The following is an 18939-nucleotide window of genomic DNA, read 5'->3' on the forward strand; positions in this document are numbered from 1 at the left end:
CATTTTGTGCTGTTTGTATCGGGGAGTTCTTTTCCCATTGTACGCTTTTGCTGCCATAAGCAGATTATTGTATCTGCTGGGCTGGGACCACAACCTTGTATTTTGCGGGCTGCTGGGGGGAGGAAGACTTTTTCTGATGCTTCTCTGACCTGGCTCTGAAGTGGTGGTGCATGCCTGGCATGTTGTGGTGTGTTTTAATCATTCTGTTAAACCCCGGGGATTGGATTCTAGAACACAATCCCTAATTCAAACATGCATATTCGGATGTAAAGAGGCAAATTCCTGGCAAAGATTCACTTCTGTAACCCAAACTTTTGGGGTGTATTTGCTTCCGCTTTTTCAGAAGTGAAGAATAGCTTGTGTTCGCAAAAGCCTCTGTCCTCTTGACGTCCAGCTGGTCCTCTGGCTCTGTGTAGGAGGGAGATCTGCGTGCAAAAGAAATGTGCCTTTTGCTGACATCCCTATTTCTGTATTTGGTAGACCTTTACTTGCTGAGATTCATGTTGGTTCTCACACATAAATGCTTCTTATTAAAAACATTCTGACGTTGTGCTCACCTTGGAATTGGCTGGAGTACTCCTCGTCATCTTTGTGATGCTGCAGCCTCCATGTGAGGGCAGATGCAGCGTGCTTTTCACGGCCTAACATGCACCCCCGTGTTAAGTAATTTCAGGGGTTCCTCTGGAGAGGCACTGCTTTGGAGAAAATGGATTAGGATGTTTTTTTCTCTGTTAACCCATGCAGGCGGAGAGTGTTGCATCTCCCTCATGCACTGTATCAGAGATGACGAGATATGTTATACCTGTGTGTGTGTGACCTACTAATGTAAGAAACACATTGTTAAGCCTTGCTAAGTATTTTTACACGGCCCGTGCAATATTAGATGCTGTAATCTTATCAATGGGTCTCTCAGGCTGTCTGTTTCTCTAGGTGCTTTTGGTTTGTGTTTAATTTTGGTTGTTCCCAGTCAGTGAATTAAATAAAATATCATTTAGAACTGGGATTAGTGTGTTACTGTAGTCCCTGTTCTGCCTTCACCTTGCTTTTCCCTTCAGTGCTAGAGGAGGTACTGGCTTCCGTTGAAAGTGAGCTGCAAGCAGTGGAGATGCAGATCCAGGAGCTTGTGGATAAACAGCAGGAACTCCTTCAAAAGAAGATGAGGATACAGAGTCTGATAAAGCAGTCCTTGGGAGAGTCGGAGGCAGGTGGAAGTAAAGACACTGAAACCTCACCCGAGGCATGGAACAAAAAAGGTTTGCAGAGTCAAATTCAAATATTCTGATGTAGAAGTAGACTAATTCAGTAGGGGAAATGTGTTCATACAGAGTTTTGTTTGGATAGTGGTATTGTCTTATTTCATTTTGATCACCCGGGTGACCTGCCATCTTAATTACACAGGGTAATGTTTGTACTTAATGCCCTGGATGTTCCTGAATACTAGTCTTCGTTCTTCTGGGCAGAATTATCACAAGAATGGCCTGTTGTAGCTACTTTTATTCTTCTCATGTTGCAAAGTCACAACTTCATTCGAATTGCTATAAGAATCTTGGGGTAAAACTGCATATATTGCAATACTTATATTCTGATATTTAAGTATTATGAACTTATATAAACTGTTAACTGATGTTCTAAAAATAATTACTCTGGATCTTTGCAGGACTTGATAATAACAGTCCTGCACTCTCAAAGTTGCTGTCTTTGTGTTTCTTCTTGCTTGAGTAGGTAAGACACTGGTGGTGTCTGCAAGGGGTTATGTAGCCTCACATCTTACCAAGTTATTCAAATGAGGCGGGATGCTGACTGCCAAAAGTAACGTAAAATACACTATCATGGTAGGGCTCATCCAGGTGGCGAGTGCCCCGTGCTGGTGTGAGGGCTGCCCTTCCTCTGCAAGTGCTGTGTTTCAAGTTAACCATTAACTGAACTCCTGGGTAGCGGGTGCATCTTGACCACCTTATGCCTAGCCAAATTCAATTCTGATCTTCCTGTTGTTCTTTCCCCTCCTCTTGCAATTTGGAAATGCATTTTTAGTGTCTACCTGTATCTGTTACATATAATATGATACTTTATCATTTCAAATGAATGCTGTTGAACACCTGGATTTGTTTGGGGTGACTTTGTGCCTAATTCTCCCCTCCTGTGCTTTGAAAACTAACATCTTTGCAACCAGATGCTGTGCGCGTGTGGACTAAGAACAGTAGCTAAATTTGCCCGTGCAAAGCTCGCTGAGGCCAGTGGAAGGCTTTTCTGGGTTTCAGAGAGCTGTGGTACTTGGCTGTGATCTCTGTACATTAGGGAGCAATGTCACCTCTAGTCCCAAATTAATTCTTGCATTGCACGAACCCTGGAGTTCCCACAGTTCTTCTGCATTTTAGTTTTAATAACAGGAAAAGGGTTAATATGCTTCCTGATGCATCTGAAATATAAGTATATACAGTGTTGTCTCTTCATATTTTGCAGTCTAGCACTTTATTGAAGGAAAGAAAAAAACTATTATAAGCATGTAGGGGTGATTGTTTTGGGGAAGATTAAACCTCTCCCCAACCCCACAACCCTTCTTTTTTTTTTTTTTTTTTAATAAATGCTTATTTTCTCTGGAATATATGGCAAAAATCATAGAATCACAGGATGGTTTGGGTTGGAAGGGATCTTAAAGACCTCAAAGTCCCAACCCCCCTGCCATGGGCAGGGACACCTTCCACTAGACCAGGTTGCTCCAAGCCTCATCCAGCCTGGCCTTGAACACTTCCAGGGATGGGGCATCCACAGCTTCTCTGGGCAACCTGTGCCAGTGCCTCACCACCCTCTCCGGGAAGAACTTCTTCCTGATATCCAATCTAAACCTCCCCACTTTCAATTTAAACCCGTTACCCCTTGTCCTGTCACTACAGGCCCTTGTAAAAAGTCCCCCCCCGCTTCCTTTTAGGCCCTTCAGGTACTGGAGGCAGCCCTGCCTTCATTATACCATTTGTAATCGTTGCATTTGTAGGAGGGAAACATTTGGTCAACTTAGTGTTGAGACTGTTGTAGGGCTCAGTGTCTGGTTTTATTTATTTGCAGGGTTTATTTATTTGCAGGGAAGAACTTCTCATTTCCAGGTAACTTTGGACTAATTGGTTAACTTGATCATTAGCACTTTGAAGTTCTTCCTCTGCCTGTGAGTTTTCAGCACCAGTTCACATCTATGTGCGGTGAGAGCCTTTAGTCTGGAGGTGGATGGTGTTTACATTTCGCAGGGGTTTTGAAGGCCAGCCTTAGAAACGTGTTTCTACAGACTCAGGTTGTGTGTAGCTTTGTGTGTGCCGTTACTGAACCTTTGAACACTGCACCACCTTGAAAATGGTATTGCCTCCAGATGTGTAGTTACTGTAAAATATGTAAATGGCCCTTCCTTCTCGTATTTTAACAAACTCTTGGTTATGAAACTGTCTGTTTTTTTTTTCCCTTAACAGATTTTCCATGGTATGAGAAGATAAAAACTGTACTGCAGAGCACGTTTAAACTCCACAAGTTTAGGTCCTTGCAACTCGAAACAGTAAATGCTGCAATGGCAGGAAAGGATATATTTCTTGTCATGCCTACGGGTGGTGGGAAGAGCCTTTGCTACCAGCTACCAGCTGTCTGTTCTGACGGTATGTGGGGGAAGAAAAGGGTCATATGAAAGCAATTGGATTTATTTTCTCCCTTTTTATAGTTACTTGGAGAATGAAGATTGTATGGGTGTCTGATACCACAGTATGGGGGGATAAAGGGCAAAGAGATGAGAGAAAGAGTTACTAGAAATATTTGCTTTGCTCTCTTTATTCTCTCTGAAGGAGCAATAGTAGCTTTAAAGTAGATGTGCCTTTTAGGTGTGGTTTAGATTTAAATCATAGAATCATAGAATGGTTTGGGTTGGAAGGGACCTTAAACATCATCTGGTTCCAACCCCCTGCCGTTCATCTATTTCCTCTCAGTATGTTATGTTATTAAACACTGAAAGAACTTTTTAAAAGTTTGTGACAATTTTTTCTCTCTCTTTTAATTCGCTATGAGGTGTATAAATTATTGAAGTATGGATGTCTGTTATTTGTCTGTTCCACTCTCAAGTTTTAGCTTGGGATTATTTAGGAGAGACTTTGTGTATTTATTTTTATAAATAAGAATCCAGTCTGAGGTTTTGGGGTTTTTTTTGTTTGTGTTTTTTTTTTTTTTAATAACCCATCCAGTTGCATGGAGATTTGCCTATTTACAAAGGCCAAACTTGCCAATACCTAGCATTGCTTAGCTGCCTGGTGAATTAGCGCCTGAGGAGACAGGTGTGAATCCACCTTTGTGTTTTGCATGTTAGTTCTCACACTCTTGCAGCTCAGTTGTTTGTGGTGTGGGTTCTGAGAGGAGGTGCATGTCACGGGCAGTTGATCAGGACTCGCTTAGCCACTGCCTAGGAGGAGCATCTGCTGCCGGGTATGAAGCTTAAGCTCAGGTTTTTGGCAGTTCCTTCAGAACAGAGCTGATGCTTTACTAAAAAGTATTAGAGTATTAGAGTTTGTGACACAGGAACTGTTCAGTTTGCACAGTGCTTGATTGTTACAGGTTTCACGCTTGTGATTTGTCCTTTGATCTCGCTTATGGAAGACCAGCTCATGGTTTTGGAACAGCTTGGAATTTCTGCAACGCTGTTAAATGCCTCAAGCAGTAAGGTATGTTTAACTGCCAGGTCTCCGTGGGTTTTGTGGTGCGTGTGCCGGTGTCTTGCCTCAGTGTACGGTGTTTATGAGAACTGGGTGAGTGGCACAGTCTTTCCAGCTAATGCTGCTCTGGCAACAGTACCTGACAGCTGTGTGCTGTGGTACGGATAACGTCAGTATCTATCTTGCGTTCTTGTTTTCAACACATGGAAAGCAGCACCTTCATGGAATAAATAGATTTCATGAGATTTAGAGCTTCACATCTTATTTAGAGGGTGTGAGGTACCTTTGGCTGGTGTGTGTCATAGATTTTTTTTCAGTTTCTAGACTTAAAAGAAGATTGGAGTAGGCAATTTTTGTCCACTGGTAACGTGTTGAGCAGTGCAGGCTTTTACATGTAATTATTTGTCTTACTTTGGTAAGCTGCTTGATCCAGAGGCCAAGAAGCAATTTATTTCCCAGGCTGTTAGTATCAGTTAATTGTTTTTTATAGTGAAATATATTTTCCTGACTACCAGGAGACCGTGGTCGTTAACTTGCACGTGACTCTGGATTTGGTAGCTTGATGGCTTGATGCAGTGTGCCAAACTCGGAGCCTGCTTTGAGGCAGAGCGCTTTGAAAACTCAGGAATAAAGGCTACAGTTATGTGTAAGAAATTATTTTACACTTGCAATACCACAGGCACGTTTGGTACGTTATAGTTTGTTGGGAAAATACTGGTGCCACATGGTGAAGCAAAGACTAATGCTCAATAACTTGCTTTCTCGAAGCTCTGTGACAGATTTTCCTGGTATTAAAATTAACATTTTATATATAATGATCTTCTGCAATGACTTACAGTAGTGGTAACAGTTCATCAGCCTCTGTTAATTACTCCTTATGAATTGTTAATGACCTCTTAAGAATCTTCACTCTAAGCAACTTCCAGGTGTTGTGCTAGTTTGTTAGTTTGATTTCTCCGTTTGTTTTGCACAGGAACATGTGAAGTGGGTTCACACCGAAATGCTGAACAGAAACTCAGAGCTGAAGCTCCTTTACGTGACCCCGGAGAAGATCGCAAAAAGCAAGATGTTCATGTCAAAGCTAGAGAAAGCTTACCAGGCGGGGTGTCTCGCTCGCGTCGCTGTCGATGAGGTCCACTGCTGTAGTCAGTGGGGCCATGACTTCAGGCCTGGTATGCTCGTTACAAATCCAGTTTGCAGTGTTCCTCAGGCATTAATAAATAACGAGTTAGGCCTGAAATGAAGCCATCTGCCTTCTTCATGTGCTAATTAATTACGCGGTGTTATGGCAAGTACCTGTGTTAGCTCAAGGACTGAAAGTTAATTCACAAATGGCTATGTCCTTGTCCAGGAGCTACGTTCATACAAATAGGGACAATTTCAATGTGGGTTTTGCTGTCAGTATTCTGAAAAACTCCTAATTCCGTTCACTTTAATTGGAGCTTAATGAAGTGAAAGGTTTTGGCTGCTGTCTTTGATATGGACAATACAGTAATTTTTACTGCTACGTGAAAAACTGTCATTCCGTACACCACTCCCTAACGCTCTGGGTGACAGTGGTAGAGCATTTTGTAAATTTGTCAGATACACTGTAATCCCTTCTAAAGCAAGTGAAACAAATGCCCCTGACCTGCAGGGAAATAATGTGTGCTTCAGTCCGTTTCCTGTCTTGTCAGTTGTAGAAGACCATTTACTTGCTGGTTACTCTTTCTTTGCCTTTGAATGAAAACCTGATTTGAAGCAATAGTAACTGTAAAGTCAACCTTCGCAGTTTTGTTAGAAGGCCATGTCTGGGCAAAAACAGGCAATGTGAAATTTGGATGTGTAATTCTGGCTGCATTTCTGTTCTAAGGCAGCAGGTGATTGCCAGCAATGGGTCTATAACTCTTTTCTTGGTACAGTCTGGCCTATGTATCCAAATTCATAGAATCACAGAATTGTTTGGATTGGAAAAGACCTCTAAATTCATCAAGCCCAACCGTTAACCCAGCACTGCCAAGTCCACCACTAACCATGTCCCCAAGCACCACATCTGCACGTCTTTTAAATACCTTCAGGGGTGGTGATTCCAGCACTTCCCTGGAGAGCCTGTGCCAATGCCTGACAGCCCTTTCCGTGAAGAAATTTTTCATAATATCCAATATAAACCAGTATAAGTATATGGTGCAACTTGAGGCCGTTACCTCTTCCTCTGTCACTTGGGAGAAGAGACCAACCCCCACCTCCCTACACCCTCCTTTCAGGGAGCTGTTGAGGGTGATCAGGACTCCCCTCAGCCTCCTCCTCTCCAGGCTGAACACCCCCAGCTCCCTCAGCTGCTCCTCACAGGACTTGTTTTCCAGACCCTTCCCCAGCTCCATTCCCTTCTCTGGACACGCTCCAGCCCCTCAGTGTCTGTCCTGTCGTGAGGGGCCCAGAACTGAACACAGGATTTGAGGTCTGGAATCACCATTCCATGCTGCTTGTTTATTAGCAAAGCTGTGTTTACTGAAAATCTGCCTGTAAAAACAGACCTGCAAAATAACCTGAATGTTGGTTAATATGTTACCGCTTCCATTTTTCTAACTCTTTAAGAACTTGTATTTCAGTGTAGTTTTCCTCCAGTATTGTGGCTGCTTCTGTAAAATTCAGTTACTCTGCTGAATGCTACCTACATGAATGTTGTCTTTAACTTTGGTTCTGTAGTATGAGCAATCTCTTTATTTCCCTTTTTTCCTTTTCTCGCTTAGACTACAAGTCCCTTGGTATCTTGAAAAGACAGTTTCCCAACACTCCCTTGATTGGGTTGACAGCAACTGCCACAAATCATGTTTTAAAGGACGCTCAGAAAATTTTGCATGTGCAGAAGTGCATAACCTTCACTGCTTCTTTCAACCGGCCCAATCTTTACTACGAGGTATGTCTTACCACCTGCTTGTTGGACTGCACCAATTATAGTAATTATAATGTATTAAATTATATGTTTTAATAATAAATAGCTTTTGAACTGAATGATGGCATTTATTCATGGCTTCATCTTGCTGAACTTGCTGTCACCTGCAGAGGAACTTGGGGTGCTGGGTCTCTGTGAGCAAGCCTGAGCAGGTAGGACTGTGTACAGGCAGAGGGAGGTAGCAGGCTCAGACTGCTACAGCCTGTTGGAAAATATGGCATATTATTACAAAAAGTTGTGAGCTACTGGGTTGTGCTGTATTTTAAGTTTAGCCACAGGTTCTTTTATTGGTCTTCATGGGAATACTTGCGATTTTTTTTTTTTTTTTTCCCTATGGACTTTTGGGATGTAATCTGACCGTACACAAAGAATATAGTAATTCTGGTGAAATGGCAGAACAGTTGTGTTTATTGTACTGGAAGAAGTAGAGTAATAGGAGTGTTTGACAGAAGAACTCTCTGACATGCGTATATTATATTTTTGAGGTTCGGCATAAGCCTTCAAATAATGAAGATTTCATTGAGGACATAGTTAAGGTCATTAATGGAAGATACAAAGGACTCTCAGGTAAAGAAAGTGTAAAAAAAGAAAAAAATGAACCTTGGTTTTTTTTTTTCCTAATCTTAAGCATTACAGATGTTTTCGAGTGATTCTGAAATGGTGAGGGTAACATTTTTCTACACATTAAACGTTCAGCATTAAAAGAAACTAAATTTATTAAGATTCGTACCTTGAATAGTTACACTTTTAATTTATTAGTTCAAAGCCTTTACAGTTTACTTATCTTCTGAAATACTGAAATACGATGTTGATGTATAGAAACCAATGTTTACGTAGATAAGCACAATAGCACAGCATAATAGCCATTTTTAAGACTGTAAAAACGTGGCTCAAAAAAGGTTATCTGTGTGTTCCTAAATCAGGGATATGTCATGTAGTAACCATCCTGACACACACACGTTATCTTTTAACACTTCTTTTTCATAGATGATGGTAAAATTCACGTATTATTCTGTGCCCAGAACGGGTGGGTGCTGGGGTGAATTGCGCTTTTGCGATGAAAGCAGAACTGCCAAGGTTGGACTCTGTGCAGTCAGTAAATTACACAGTGCAAATAAAGAGGAGAACCGTGTAACGGAGGTAACAGAACCCAACTTTCCGGAGCAGCAGTCTGTCCCTGTCTCTGCTGGGGAACTCCGTGGCTGTGAGGAGCAGCTCCCTGAATACAGCCTGTGCTGAGACAGTCACAGTCGCACGGCTTTGTGTGTAATCCTTGACTTAGCCCAGGCTGACTCCTGACAAAGAGCAGATTTACCTGAAACCTCAGGTGAGAAGTCACGGATGATGTAAGGAACAGCACTCCTTTACATAAGCACTGATAACTGCTGTCCTCCTCAAACATTAATTGAATACTGCCGTGATGATGTGGGTTGGCGTAGGTTCCCCTTAGCCTACGAGTCAAAGCTGATAACTAAGTTCCACTCGTGCCTGATGGTACTGCGGATCGAGCAGGCACAAAGGTCGTGCACTGTTTGTGATGGATTTACTTTTAAGTTAATAAGACGTTCCAAGTTGGTTTAAAGAATTGGGGGTTGTTTGGGTTTTTCTAAGACGTCTCAATACACCCAAAAAATTACTGTTTTTCTCAGAAGGATGCTGAGCAAGTAACTGTGGGTTTGCAGAGACTGGGGATCAAGGCAGGGACTTACCATGCAAACATGGATGCTAAATACAAGACCAAAGTTCATAGAGGATGGGCAGCAAATCAAATCCAGGTGAAGTAGATACTTTTTCATAGACATAGGTCTCCTTTAAACAAGTTGTGTTTTCACACCTTGATGGTTTCTTAATCTTCCTTCAGGTTGTAGTGGCGACTGTTGCTTTTGGCATGGGAATTGATAAACCCGACGTGAGGTTTGTAATTCATCATTCTATGAGCAAATCCATGGAGAACTACTACCAGGAGAGCGGGCGTGCAGGTACTGGAGGGCGTAGCTTTCGCGAAGTAGCCGGGTACATCTGTTAAACCAGTAAAACTGTACTTCGATTTCGGCCATCTGTGCCGAGCGCCTTGCCTGCGAGACAGGCTCCAAGGAGTAGAGTGCCACCCTGCCTCTGCAGAGAGGCTGTAAAGCAAATGCAAACCCCATTCATGATCTCGGGCCTCTCTACTGCAGGGGAGCTGAGAGTGAGCAAGTACTTGGCCCTTTATGCCGCACTATTTTACTTACTTCATTTTTGTGACGTGTGGCTTTCCAGAATAATGTCGTAACGTGACATTGATCAAATCTATGTAACAAAGGATTATTTTTTTTTTCATTGCATAGCAGCTGGGATGCAGGATTTGCTCAGATTGCCTCTAGAAGATGTCTTCTCTCTCTGTGAATTTCAGTGGATGCAGAAATTCAAGTAGGATGGGGGGAGTCTGGAGCTGGGAATTTCAAGGATTGATCAATGTATAGCAGCACGAAAGAGCTGTTACAGCTGGAAAAAAGAAGGTTTTCTGGTGGTTTGTTTTGTTTTGGGGTTTGTTTTTTTTTTTTGACCATGTGCATTAGTACTTTTTCAAAGACAGGTTCAAATCTGTGTGGAGGAAAGCTTTTTAAGGACCCTGAGGGACAATTGGTTAAGATTTTAACTATGTCTGAGTGGTAGAAATTGGCCTTAATGCTGGCCTAAGAAATACAGAGTTTGTGGGAGTTTGCATTCTCTTATGCTGGGGATAGATACAAAGGCTGCAGAGATGCTAAAATAGTTGTTTTGTGATACTTACCAGCTTATGGTGATTAGAATCATAGAATAGAATCACTTGGGTTGGAAGGGACCTTACAGACCATCCAGTTCCCCCCCCCCTGCCATGGGCAGGGACACCTTCCACTAGACCAGGTTGCTCCAAGCCTCATCCAGCCTGGCCTTGGACACTTCCAGGGATGGGGCATCCACAGCTTCTCTGGGCAACCTGTCCCAGTGCCTCACCACCCTCTCCAGGAAGAACTTCTTCCTGATATCGAATCTAAACCTCCCCACTTTCAATTTAAACCCGTTACCCCTTGTCCTGTCACTACAGGCCCTTGTAAAAAGTCCCCCCCAGCTTCCTTGTAGCCCCTTCAGGCACTGGAAGGTGCTATAAGGTCTCCCCGGAGCCTTCTCTTCTCCAGGCTGAACAAGCCTAACTCTCCCAGCCTGTCCCCATAGCAGAGGGGCTCCAGCCCTCTGAGCATCTCCGTGGCCTCCTCTGGACTAATGTTTTCTTTTTGGTTTTTTTTTTTTTTTAAACACGTTGCAGGTAGAGATGACCAAAAGGCTGACTGCATTTTGTATTACGGTTTCGGAGATATATTCCGGATCAGCTCAATGGTGGTGATGGAAAATGTGGGGCAAGAGAAGCTGTACGATATGGTGTCTTACTGCCAGGACATGAACAAGTAAGTTACCCTGGTGCCTTGGTTGCGTAGTTTTTATAGATAGGCCGCTTCTTTTGGTTTATTTAGAGAGTGTTTAAAAACACTCCACACAAAACCACACAAAACCACCACCAAAACAAACCAGAAACCAAACCCACACGCTGCAGAAATGCTGCCATTGTGGCAGCGTCCTGAGTTTGGAGTTTGTGGTTTGGCTGCTCGGCGCGTGTGCTCTTGCAGCCGACTGAATGTCGGTGTGTTGCTTGCCAGGATAAAGTTCTGGCAGCAGTTATTTTGAGATAAAACACCTGCAACAAACAGTGTTTGGATTTGAAATCCCATTCAGAGCAAATACTGAGATGCTTTGGTTTGGAGTTTGGAAACTCTTCAGGCACCAGAGTTTCGTGGCCATCCAGGACTCTGCACGGGTTTAGCGTGTCACCAGCTGCGCTGAGCTGCATCAAGTACGTCAAGGAAAACGCCGCTACCTGTGCTGCCGGCAGCTCGTGCCCTCGGTGCAGCCTACAACTCTCATCGTGCTCTTAGAATTTTTCACTCCGGTGGAATTGCGGGTTATGCTCTCTTTTCTGCTTTAACCAAACTTCCTACAGCACTGTCCAGTACTGCTGAAAGCGACGAGTTACTCCTACTGCTGTCACGGAGAGAGGATACAGTGTTGCTGTGTTCACTTTCTCATTTCTCCTGAGAGAATTCTTGCTGCTTGTTCTGAGAGATGAGCTGACCCCGGGCACCTCTTTTTGCTGTTTTTGTGATTGATGACATGGGCGTGTACATTTGTAAGGACACAAAGCAGCCCCTCTTTGCTCTCTGTTTCTGCAGGTGTCGCCGGGTCCTTATAGCCCATCACTTTGACGAAGTATGGGATTCGGCACGCTGCAACAGGATGTGCGATAACTGCTGCAGGGGGAGCTGTGAGTAAACTGGGTTTATAACCAAGGACAGAGAACATGGAGGGGGTGGGCTTAAGGAAATACCCAGTTGAGGCAAACGGAGCAGCTTCTGTCAAGCATGCTGGTAATACTGCCCATTGTCAAGGCTTAGCTCTTGTCATGAGCAAGGTTTTGGTGGCTTAGTGCTGCCAAATTCAGGGTGTTTAGCAGGATGCTTCCTGCTTCAGCTTTTCGCCTGAGGCCAAGCACTTCAGTGTCTTTCAGGCTCAGTTGTTCGCCTGTTCCCCAAGCGAAGCTGGGGCAAGGGGGCGAATGGCTTACCTGTCTTACTGGGTACGCGGTGCGTTCAGGATGTCTTTGGGGGTGTGAAGGCTTCATTTTGAGATGGAGCCTCTCGCTCTCTGCGCACCAAACTGCTCACGCTTCGTCTCTGAGGAGGCACAGTTTGCCATGTCCCTAAATCGCTCGCCTGGCGAGATCGCTGGGGATTTCAGTGCTGCGGCCTCACGAGACCTGCCTGTGCCGGGCCGGTGCGCGGCGGCTGTGCAGAACAAGCGAGCCCTCTGACTCAGGGTTTTGCTCTGCGTCCGCCCTAACAGCACGATGCCTGTCCGGGGTGTGCTCTTCCTTTGGAAGAAAGTTGGGATCATGAGAGGGGAAATGTGGGCCAGTTAGAGGGAACCTGGGTGATGAGCTGCACGCTAAGGGAGGATGGTTTCAGGGCTGGAGCACCTCTCCTATGGTGGAAGGGTGAGAGAGTTGGCCTTGTTCAGCCTGGAGAAGAGAAGCCTCCGGGGAGACCTTATAGCACCTTCCAGTGCCTGAAGGGGCTACAAGGAAGTTGGGGGGGACTTTGTACAAGTGCCTTGAGTGACAGGACAAGGGGTAACGGGCTTAAATTGAAAGTGGGGAGGTTTAGATTGGATATCAGGAAGAAGTTCTTCCCGGAGAGGGTGGGGAGGCACTGGGACAGGTTGCCCAGAGAAGCTGTGGATGCCTCATCCCTGGAAGTGTTCAAGGCCAGGCTGGATGAGGCTTGGAGCAACCTGGTCTAGTGGAAGGGGTCCCTGCCCATGGCAGGGGGGTTGGAACTAGATGGGCTTTAAGGTCCCTTCCAACCCAAACCAGTCTGTGATTCTGTGAATGCAGTTCCCGACAAGTTCTTTTGCTGCTTTGCCTAGAGACATCCTGGGTAGTGTTGGGTGGAGCCTGAACTATGCCTTCATGGGTGTGGTTGGCTGTTTGCACTGTTAGTTTTGGTACCCATCCAGAAAGCCCCGAGTCTGAGGATGCACAAAGTACCAGTTCCTGCTCTTGCTAAGTGAGAGCTCTGGCTTAGACATCGGAAATGCCACACAAAGCTAGAAGACTCTGAAACGGGTGCTGAGAAAAAGCTGGTCTTGGGCATCTGTCTTGTACACACAAAACCACCTCAGATCTCTTTGAGTGACAGGTGAATTCTTGTCACATGTGGAAAACTTCATCTCCTCATATGTGTTGTTGAAGCATTTGGATAATGTAGTGATCAGCACTTGAAAAACTTGGAAACAACTCTGTATTCAAAGCTGTTCTCATAACTAGACTTTACCCCCCAGAAATATACAGGGAAATAAAGGAGGCGAAACAAAGATATTTAGCTTTTTTCTTTATACAGTTTGTGACATCTGTGTAATGGAACTGTTCTGCAAAATCACGCAAGTAACAATGTCTTGTGGTATTCCGGTTGGCGACGGGGCTTAGTTGAAGTTTACGCTGGAATCAGAGATTGAGGAGAGTAGGGAGCTTCCTTGTGCCCAGGAGTCAGAGGGGCCACGTGATGAAGTGCGCTTAAAGCACACCCTGCTTAGCGCTGGCTCACCCCCAGCGCCCTCCCAGCCAGGAGCAAGGGCTGAGGGAACCTGGCGGCAGCGCTCGCCTCTTGGTGTTGGGGTAACTCTGTGCCGTCGGCTGGTCACGCGGTAGAACCACCGTCGTTGCGTACTACGTGGGTCTGGTAGCGCTCGGAATGATCAGTCACGATGAAGAGAATTTGTATCGTGAAATTACTTTTCTGTCTCACTTTGTGTCTTGAGAGAAGAAACGTCTTGCTTGTGTTCTTCAATTCCTTTGTTCTCTGTTCTTCCCGTAACAAACATTACGGGTGAGGAGAAGGAATCCAGCTGCAGAGTAACACAGGGGCTACCTGACAAATCTTATGCTTTGGAAATGCTTCTTTAAAGTAATTTGTGTGGTTTGGAATGAAGTAGAAAGATACAAATACATCCTCTTTGACAGCGGGAAAGTCATGAGTGTTAAAAGTTACAGCTTTATTTGTTACACACGTATGTTCATGGATACACACATACGTGTGTGGATATGCTTAATGTGTACGTGGATACTCTACGTAACTACATATAACTTGCAAGTTAAATGTTGCTTCACTCTTCCTTGTAGCCAGTGAGAAAACGGACATAACGGGATACTGCAGGGATCTGATCAGGATACTCGAGCAAGCTGAAAACAGGAGTGAGAAACTCACCCCCCTGAAGTTAATCGAGGCGTGGTCTGGTAAGGGGGTATCCAAGTTCAGGGTGGCTGAAGTCATTCCACCAACGCACCCTCGGGAGGAACTGGAGAGGATTATCGCCCATTTACTGCTGCAGCAGTATCTGAAGTACGTAAGATGACGACTACGTTGGTTTTTAACATCTAGTTGTCACTTTTCTTTACTCTCACGTTAATTCTGTATAATATTAAGGGGTGCATTCTGTAATCTCGTTTTCAGCCTTTGTTTCAGATGCATGTAAAGTACTTTTAAAAACCCTCAAAGGATTACAATGTTTCGACCCCAAAATGTTAAAGCAAAAGCTGGAGGAACACGTGAACTGCTGCACCTCTGGCCGTTCGAAAAAGCTGAGGTCAGCTATGTTCAGGTTGAACCTTCCCAGCAGCAGCAGGCTTCATTCTGGGCGAGTCTGCTGTGTATATGGAGCCTCCTTACGCGCCGTGGCTGAGCAGTCGAAGGGGGCTGCCCACGCGGAGTCGGGGGAGGCTGGCTGATGTGGACAGTGGTACTCGGGAGCTTTAAGAAAGTGCAGTAGAAGTAACAAGAGTGGTGCGCGTGCAATCTGTATGTGCTCGGTCTTTTCAGTCAGCTTTAGAAGTTCCAAGAACATCTACACATCAGACGTTCAATCCCTTTATTTTTGTCTTAATTGTTTTTGGCATCTGTTTGTACACCTGATGTTTGACACTCTTACAACCGTGAGCAGGTGACTTCCTACATCTCTCTTTCTGCATTTTTCTCCACGTATTCCAACAGATTGGCACACGCATGTGTGCGTAAAGGTCCACTACCTGAAGTACGCTGAGTGTTGGCTAGACTTGTTCTGAAAGGGGCTACAAGGAAGCTGGGGCAGGGGGGCTTTTTACAAGGGCCTGTAGTGACAGGACAAGGGGGGTAATGGGTTTAAATTGAAAGTGGGGAGGTGTAGATTGGATATCAGGAAGAAATTCTTCCCAGAGAGGGTGGGGAGGCACTGGGACAGGTTGCCCAGAGAAGCTGTGGATGCCCCATCCCGGGAAGTGTCCAAGGCCAGGCTGAATGAGGCTTGGAGCAACCTGGTCTAGTGGAAGGTGGCCCTGCCCATGGCAGGGGGGTTGGAACTGGATGGTCTTTAAGGTCCTTTCCAACCCAAGCCAGTCTGTGATTCTATGAAAATGTGTCTGTCTACTGGAATAGCAGAATCCAGCTGCTATTAGGAACATCCATGGGAAGGGTTAATGTGTCCTGTTTTCCCCCTGCGTGGTCTAGCCTGTCTTCGTCTCCAATCTTCTCTTATTACACTGATTTAATTTACACAGGGAAGACTTCAGCTTCACGGCATTTGCTACAATATCCTACCTGAAGATAGGACCCAAAGCAAGGCTGCTGGGAAATGAGGCACACGTTGTCACTATACAAGGGCTAACGAACAAGAAAAGCGTTTACAAGGTATTTCCATCTCTGCCAGTGGGCTACACGGATGTTACTTTCCATTACAGTTTATGTTAACAGTTTGGTATCTGTTCAACCCATTTTTCATAGCAATGCAGTGAACAGGATTTAAAATAATCTCATTATCTTCTCCCTTGGGTGGGAATGCTGAAAAAGAAGGAAAACATGGTTAGACTTTTAATGGAATTGTTCGTGACTTACAGGACAAGCCATCTCGATCTTCACCTTCGAAAGGAAGCAGAGAAAATGCTCGGACTATTGCAAAGACTGTCCAGGCTTCCGCGGTGAGGAATTCTCAGGAACACAAACGGCCCAGCAGTGGCTCCAACATAAAAGCGAAGAAGCTTAAACTTCAGTGGGGTGGCGATGACCAGCCAGTAGTTCTGGACTGATTTCTGCGGGCTGCATGGAGGATCTAATGACGTGTGCTTCTCCGTGGACAGCGCAGTGTGTAAGTTCAGTGTGTGTCTTAGCAATGGTATTTGATTTGTGCATTTCTTTAATTAAAAAAAACCACCAACGGGGAAACAAATATCTTTAGAACCCTCAGATCTAGAAGTCGTCTAGAAAAATGCTGCCTATCAAAATAGCTGGAGCATCTCCTGGGATACAGCAATGGCTACAAAACATACATAATGACCGTGTTGCCTTTTTAACTCCTTTGGAAGCGGAGTGTGTAGGAACACTGTTGCAGAATCACCCAGGCTGGAAGGGGCTTCCAGAGGTTGCTCAAAGCAGGTCGCTAGAGGTCACCCAAAGCAGGTCCGGTTGGAACAGGGTGCTCACGGCTCTGTCCAGCTCAGTTTCGACTGTCCCTAAGGATGGAGATCCCACACCTCTCTCAGCACCTCTTCCAGTATTTGACCACCTTCGCGGCCAAAAAACCCAAAAGGGTATTTGTTAGTGGTACTAACAAATCAGTTAGGTATTTGCAGAGGTGCTCACAGAAGCTGCTCTTACTGCTTTTTGCATCCTTTGCTAGTTCTACCTCCGGCTGAGCTCCTGCATTTCCAACTCCCTCCCTGTGTGCTCAGGCAGTGTCTCTCTGTCCTGGACGTCATGTGCCTGCTGCCTTTTTGGTGTTTGAGCTGGCTGGGGAGCTCTGTTCACCTGTGCCAGGCTTGCTCTACCTTCCGCACGTAGGAAGAGACTGTGTTTTGAGGAGGTTGTGTTTTTGGAAATCAAGCGGTTCTCCTGAGCCCCTTTGCCTCCCAGGGCAGTCCCCCTGGGATCCTGACAAGCAAGTCCCAGAACAAGCTGAAATCTGCTCTCCTGAGGTCCAGGATGGTGGTTCTGCTATGTCTTCTTCGCCCCTCTGTGTCGAATTTAAAATTCTGAGTCACGCAGTCGCTGAGCAACACTGGGATCTGGTCACCCCGTAAGAGGCAACCCTGCCGCTGTCTCCAAGCCAGTGAGGGCCTCTGTCCTCCCCAGGAGGGGCTTCTCTGCTAACTCCTCTTCCTTTTCCCTTTTCCTCATCCTGTGAGCATTGGCTGAGGTTGAGCTGGCATTGATGCATTCCCTGGGGGAGTCATCCTCACCTTCCTCAGGGTGCTGTACCTGCTGCGCAGTGGCAGAGCCGCAGGTGGAAAAGGAGCTGGATGCAAGAGGTTTCCAGCTTTCCCTCCTGTGGGAGCCTCCATCACTGCTCCTGCACTGAGGGTAGTCTCAAGGCTTTCCCCGCTTTGCAGCGCAGGACTAGGGTGTCCTGAGCTCTGCAGCGTCTCCGTGAAGACCCTGCCACCTCCTGTTCCTCCTCCTGCAGCTCCTTCCTCCAGCAGGGCAGCACTGAACGGGAGCACAGCTCCCACCAGTGAGGCTGCTGGCACCAGCCCCAGGGAGAAGCATCAGGAATGGCAGGGAAAGCTGGACGCTTGAAGCCTAAATGTGGGCTACATCAAACTTTGTCTTTGGGATGTCTCGGGATTCTAGTCTCGTAACTTTGCTCCTCCACCTATCTGCTGGCTTACATTCCTGTTCTTTGTGGAAAGGGAGGAGAGCAAGCGAGTACAGGAGAGTACCGCTGCTTGCCTGTGGCTCCAAGCAGTGCGTCTCCACCCCCCGGAGCGCAGCCTGGCTCGCCTACGCGTCCTTCCACGTCACGTCCTGGTTCTGCGGAGGCAAAGGAGAGCCAGTGCTTGCTGCCATGAGGGCTCTCGCGTTCTGCCTCGGCCCGCCGCGTGGCTGATGGTACCCAGACACCGGCCTGGGTGAACACAGGACGTGTTTCTCCAGGACACGCGGGTTTAACGCAAGCTTCACCGAAACCCTGACAGTCAGGAGTAGAAACATGATGGAAATCAGTCAGGATTAACAAAGTAAGACTAGTAGAGGTTGTTTCACAAGCAGTGGAAATCTGGTAATTCAGAAATTATGGCAGATTTAATTTTGAGGTTTGGAATGAGATTGAAATGGATAGTTTATTTTTTGCTAGAAAGGCAGAAAAATTGTGTTCCAAGCTGAACAACATCAGGGCCTGAGAACGAACCTGGGCAGACCTTCGTGTACGAGTTGCACAGGGACAGAAGAGGAGGACTGAGCTGTTCCCCGAAGCACTCGGATTTGGTAACCAGCAAAGCTTTTGGTAACCAGCAAACCTTTTGCTGCTGCCGAGAGCAGCTGTGGGAGCTGGGAGCAGGAGTAGCTGGGTTGAGGAAAAAGACTGACGGGGTGTGAGTAGCCACAGCGCCTGTTGCCAGGCTCCGAGCAGCCGCAGGGCCCACGCCAGCACCCAGCACTGGTAGCAGGCGGGGCGGTATTTTTAAATAGTCGTTTAACCCTGAGCAAGGCCGGGAGCACGTTCAGGAACATGCTGGTGCCTACAGGGCATTCCAGGGACATTCCAAATTAAAATACTCCCATGCTACTGCGTGCGAAGGGGAAGACCTGGGATGAGGTGTCCGCTGTAGGCTGGCTCCTGGAAAAGTCAGAGGTGTAACTACTAATCGTCTCCAGGAGATGGCACCCGCAGCACGGAGAGGATGACAGTGCTGACTACGGGCACCGACTGCGCTCACCATCGGTGTGACACACAGCCCAGCAA

The 18939-nt window shown here is 46.0% G+C and overlaps 1 protein-coding gene across 1 annotated transcript in view; it reads left to right on the plus strand.

Annotated features, from left to right (window-relative positions):
- The window catches only part of RECQL (RecQ helicase-like), a 16607-nt gene extending 319 nt beyond the window's left edge, over positions 1-16288 (plus strand). The window contains exons 2-14 of the mRNA XM_010146787.1: positions 1056-1253; positions 3453-3632; positions 4576-4682; positions 5647-5845; positions 7403-7569; positions 8091-8172; positions 9217-9380; positions 9467-9584; positions 10892-11030; positions 11850-11941; positions 14354-14573; positions 15764-15893; positions 16100-16288. Coding sequence (XP_010145089.1) covers positions 1056-1253; positions 3453-3632; positions 4576-4682; positions 5647-5845; positions 7403-7569; positions 8091-8172; positions 9217-9380; positions 9467-9584; positions 10892-11030; positions 11850-11941; positions 14354-14573; positions 15764-15893; positions 16100-16288 — 1985 coding nt within the window. The remainder of the gene's footprint in view (positions 1-1055; positions 1254-3452; positions 3633-4575; positions 4683-5646; positions 5846-7402; positions 7570-8090; positions 8173-9216; positions 9381-9466; positions 9585-10891; positions 11031-11849; positions 11942-14353; positions 14574-15763; positions 15894-16099) is intronic.
- The last annotated feature ends 2651 nt before the right edge of the window (positions 16289-18939 follow it).

This window comes from Eurypyga helias, unplaced genomic scaffold (genome assembly GCF_000690775.1).
Source record: "Eurypyga helias isolate BGI_N326 unplaced genomic scaffold, ASM69077v1 scaffold15812, whole genome shotgun sequence".
In the NCBI taxonomy this organism is placed as follows: Eukaryota; Metazoa; Chordata; class Aves; order Eurypygiformes; family Eurypygidae; genus Eurypyga; species Eurypyga helias.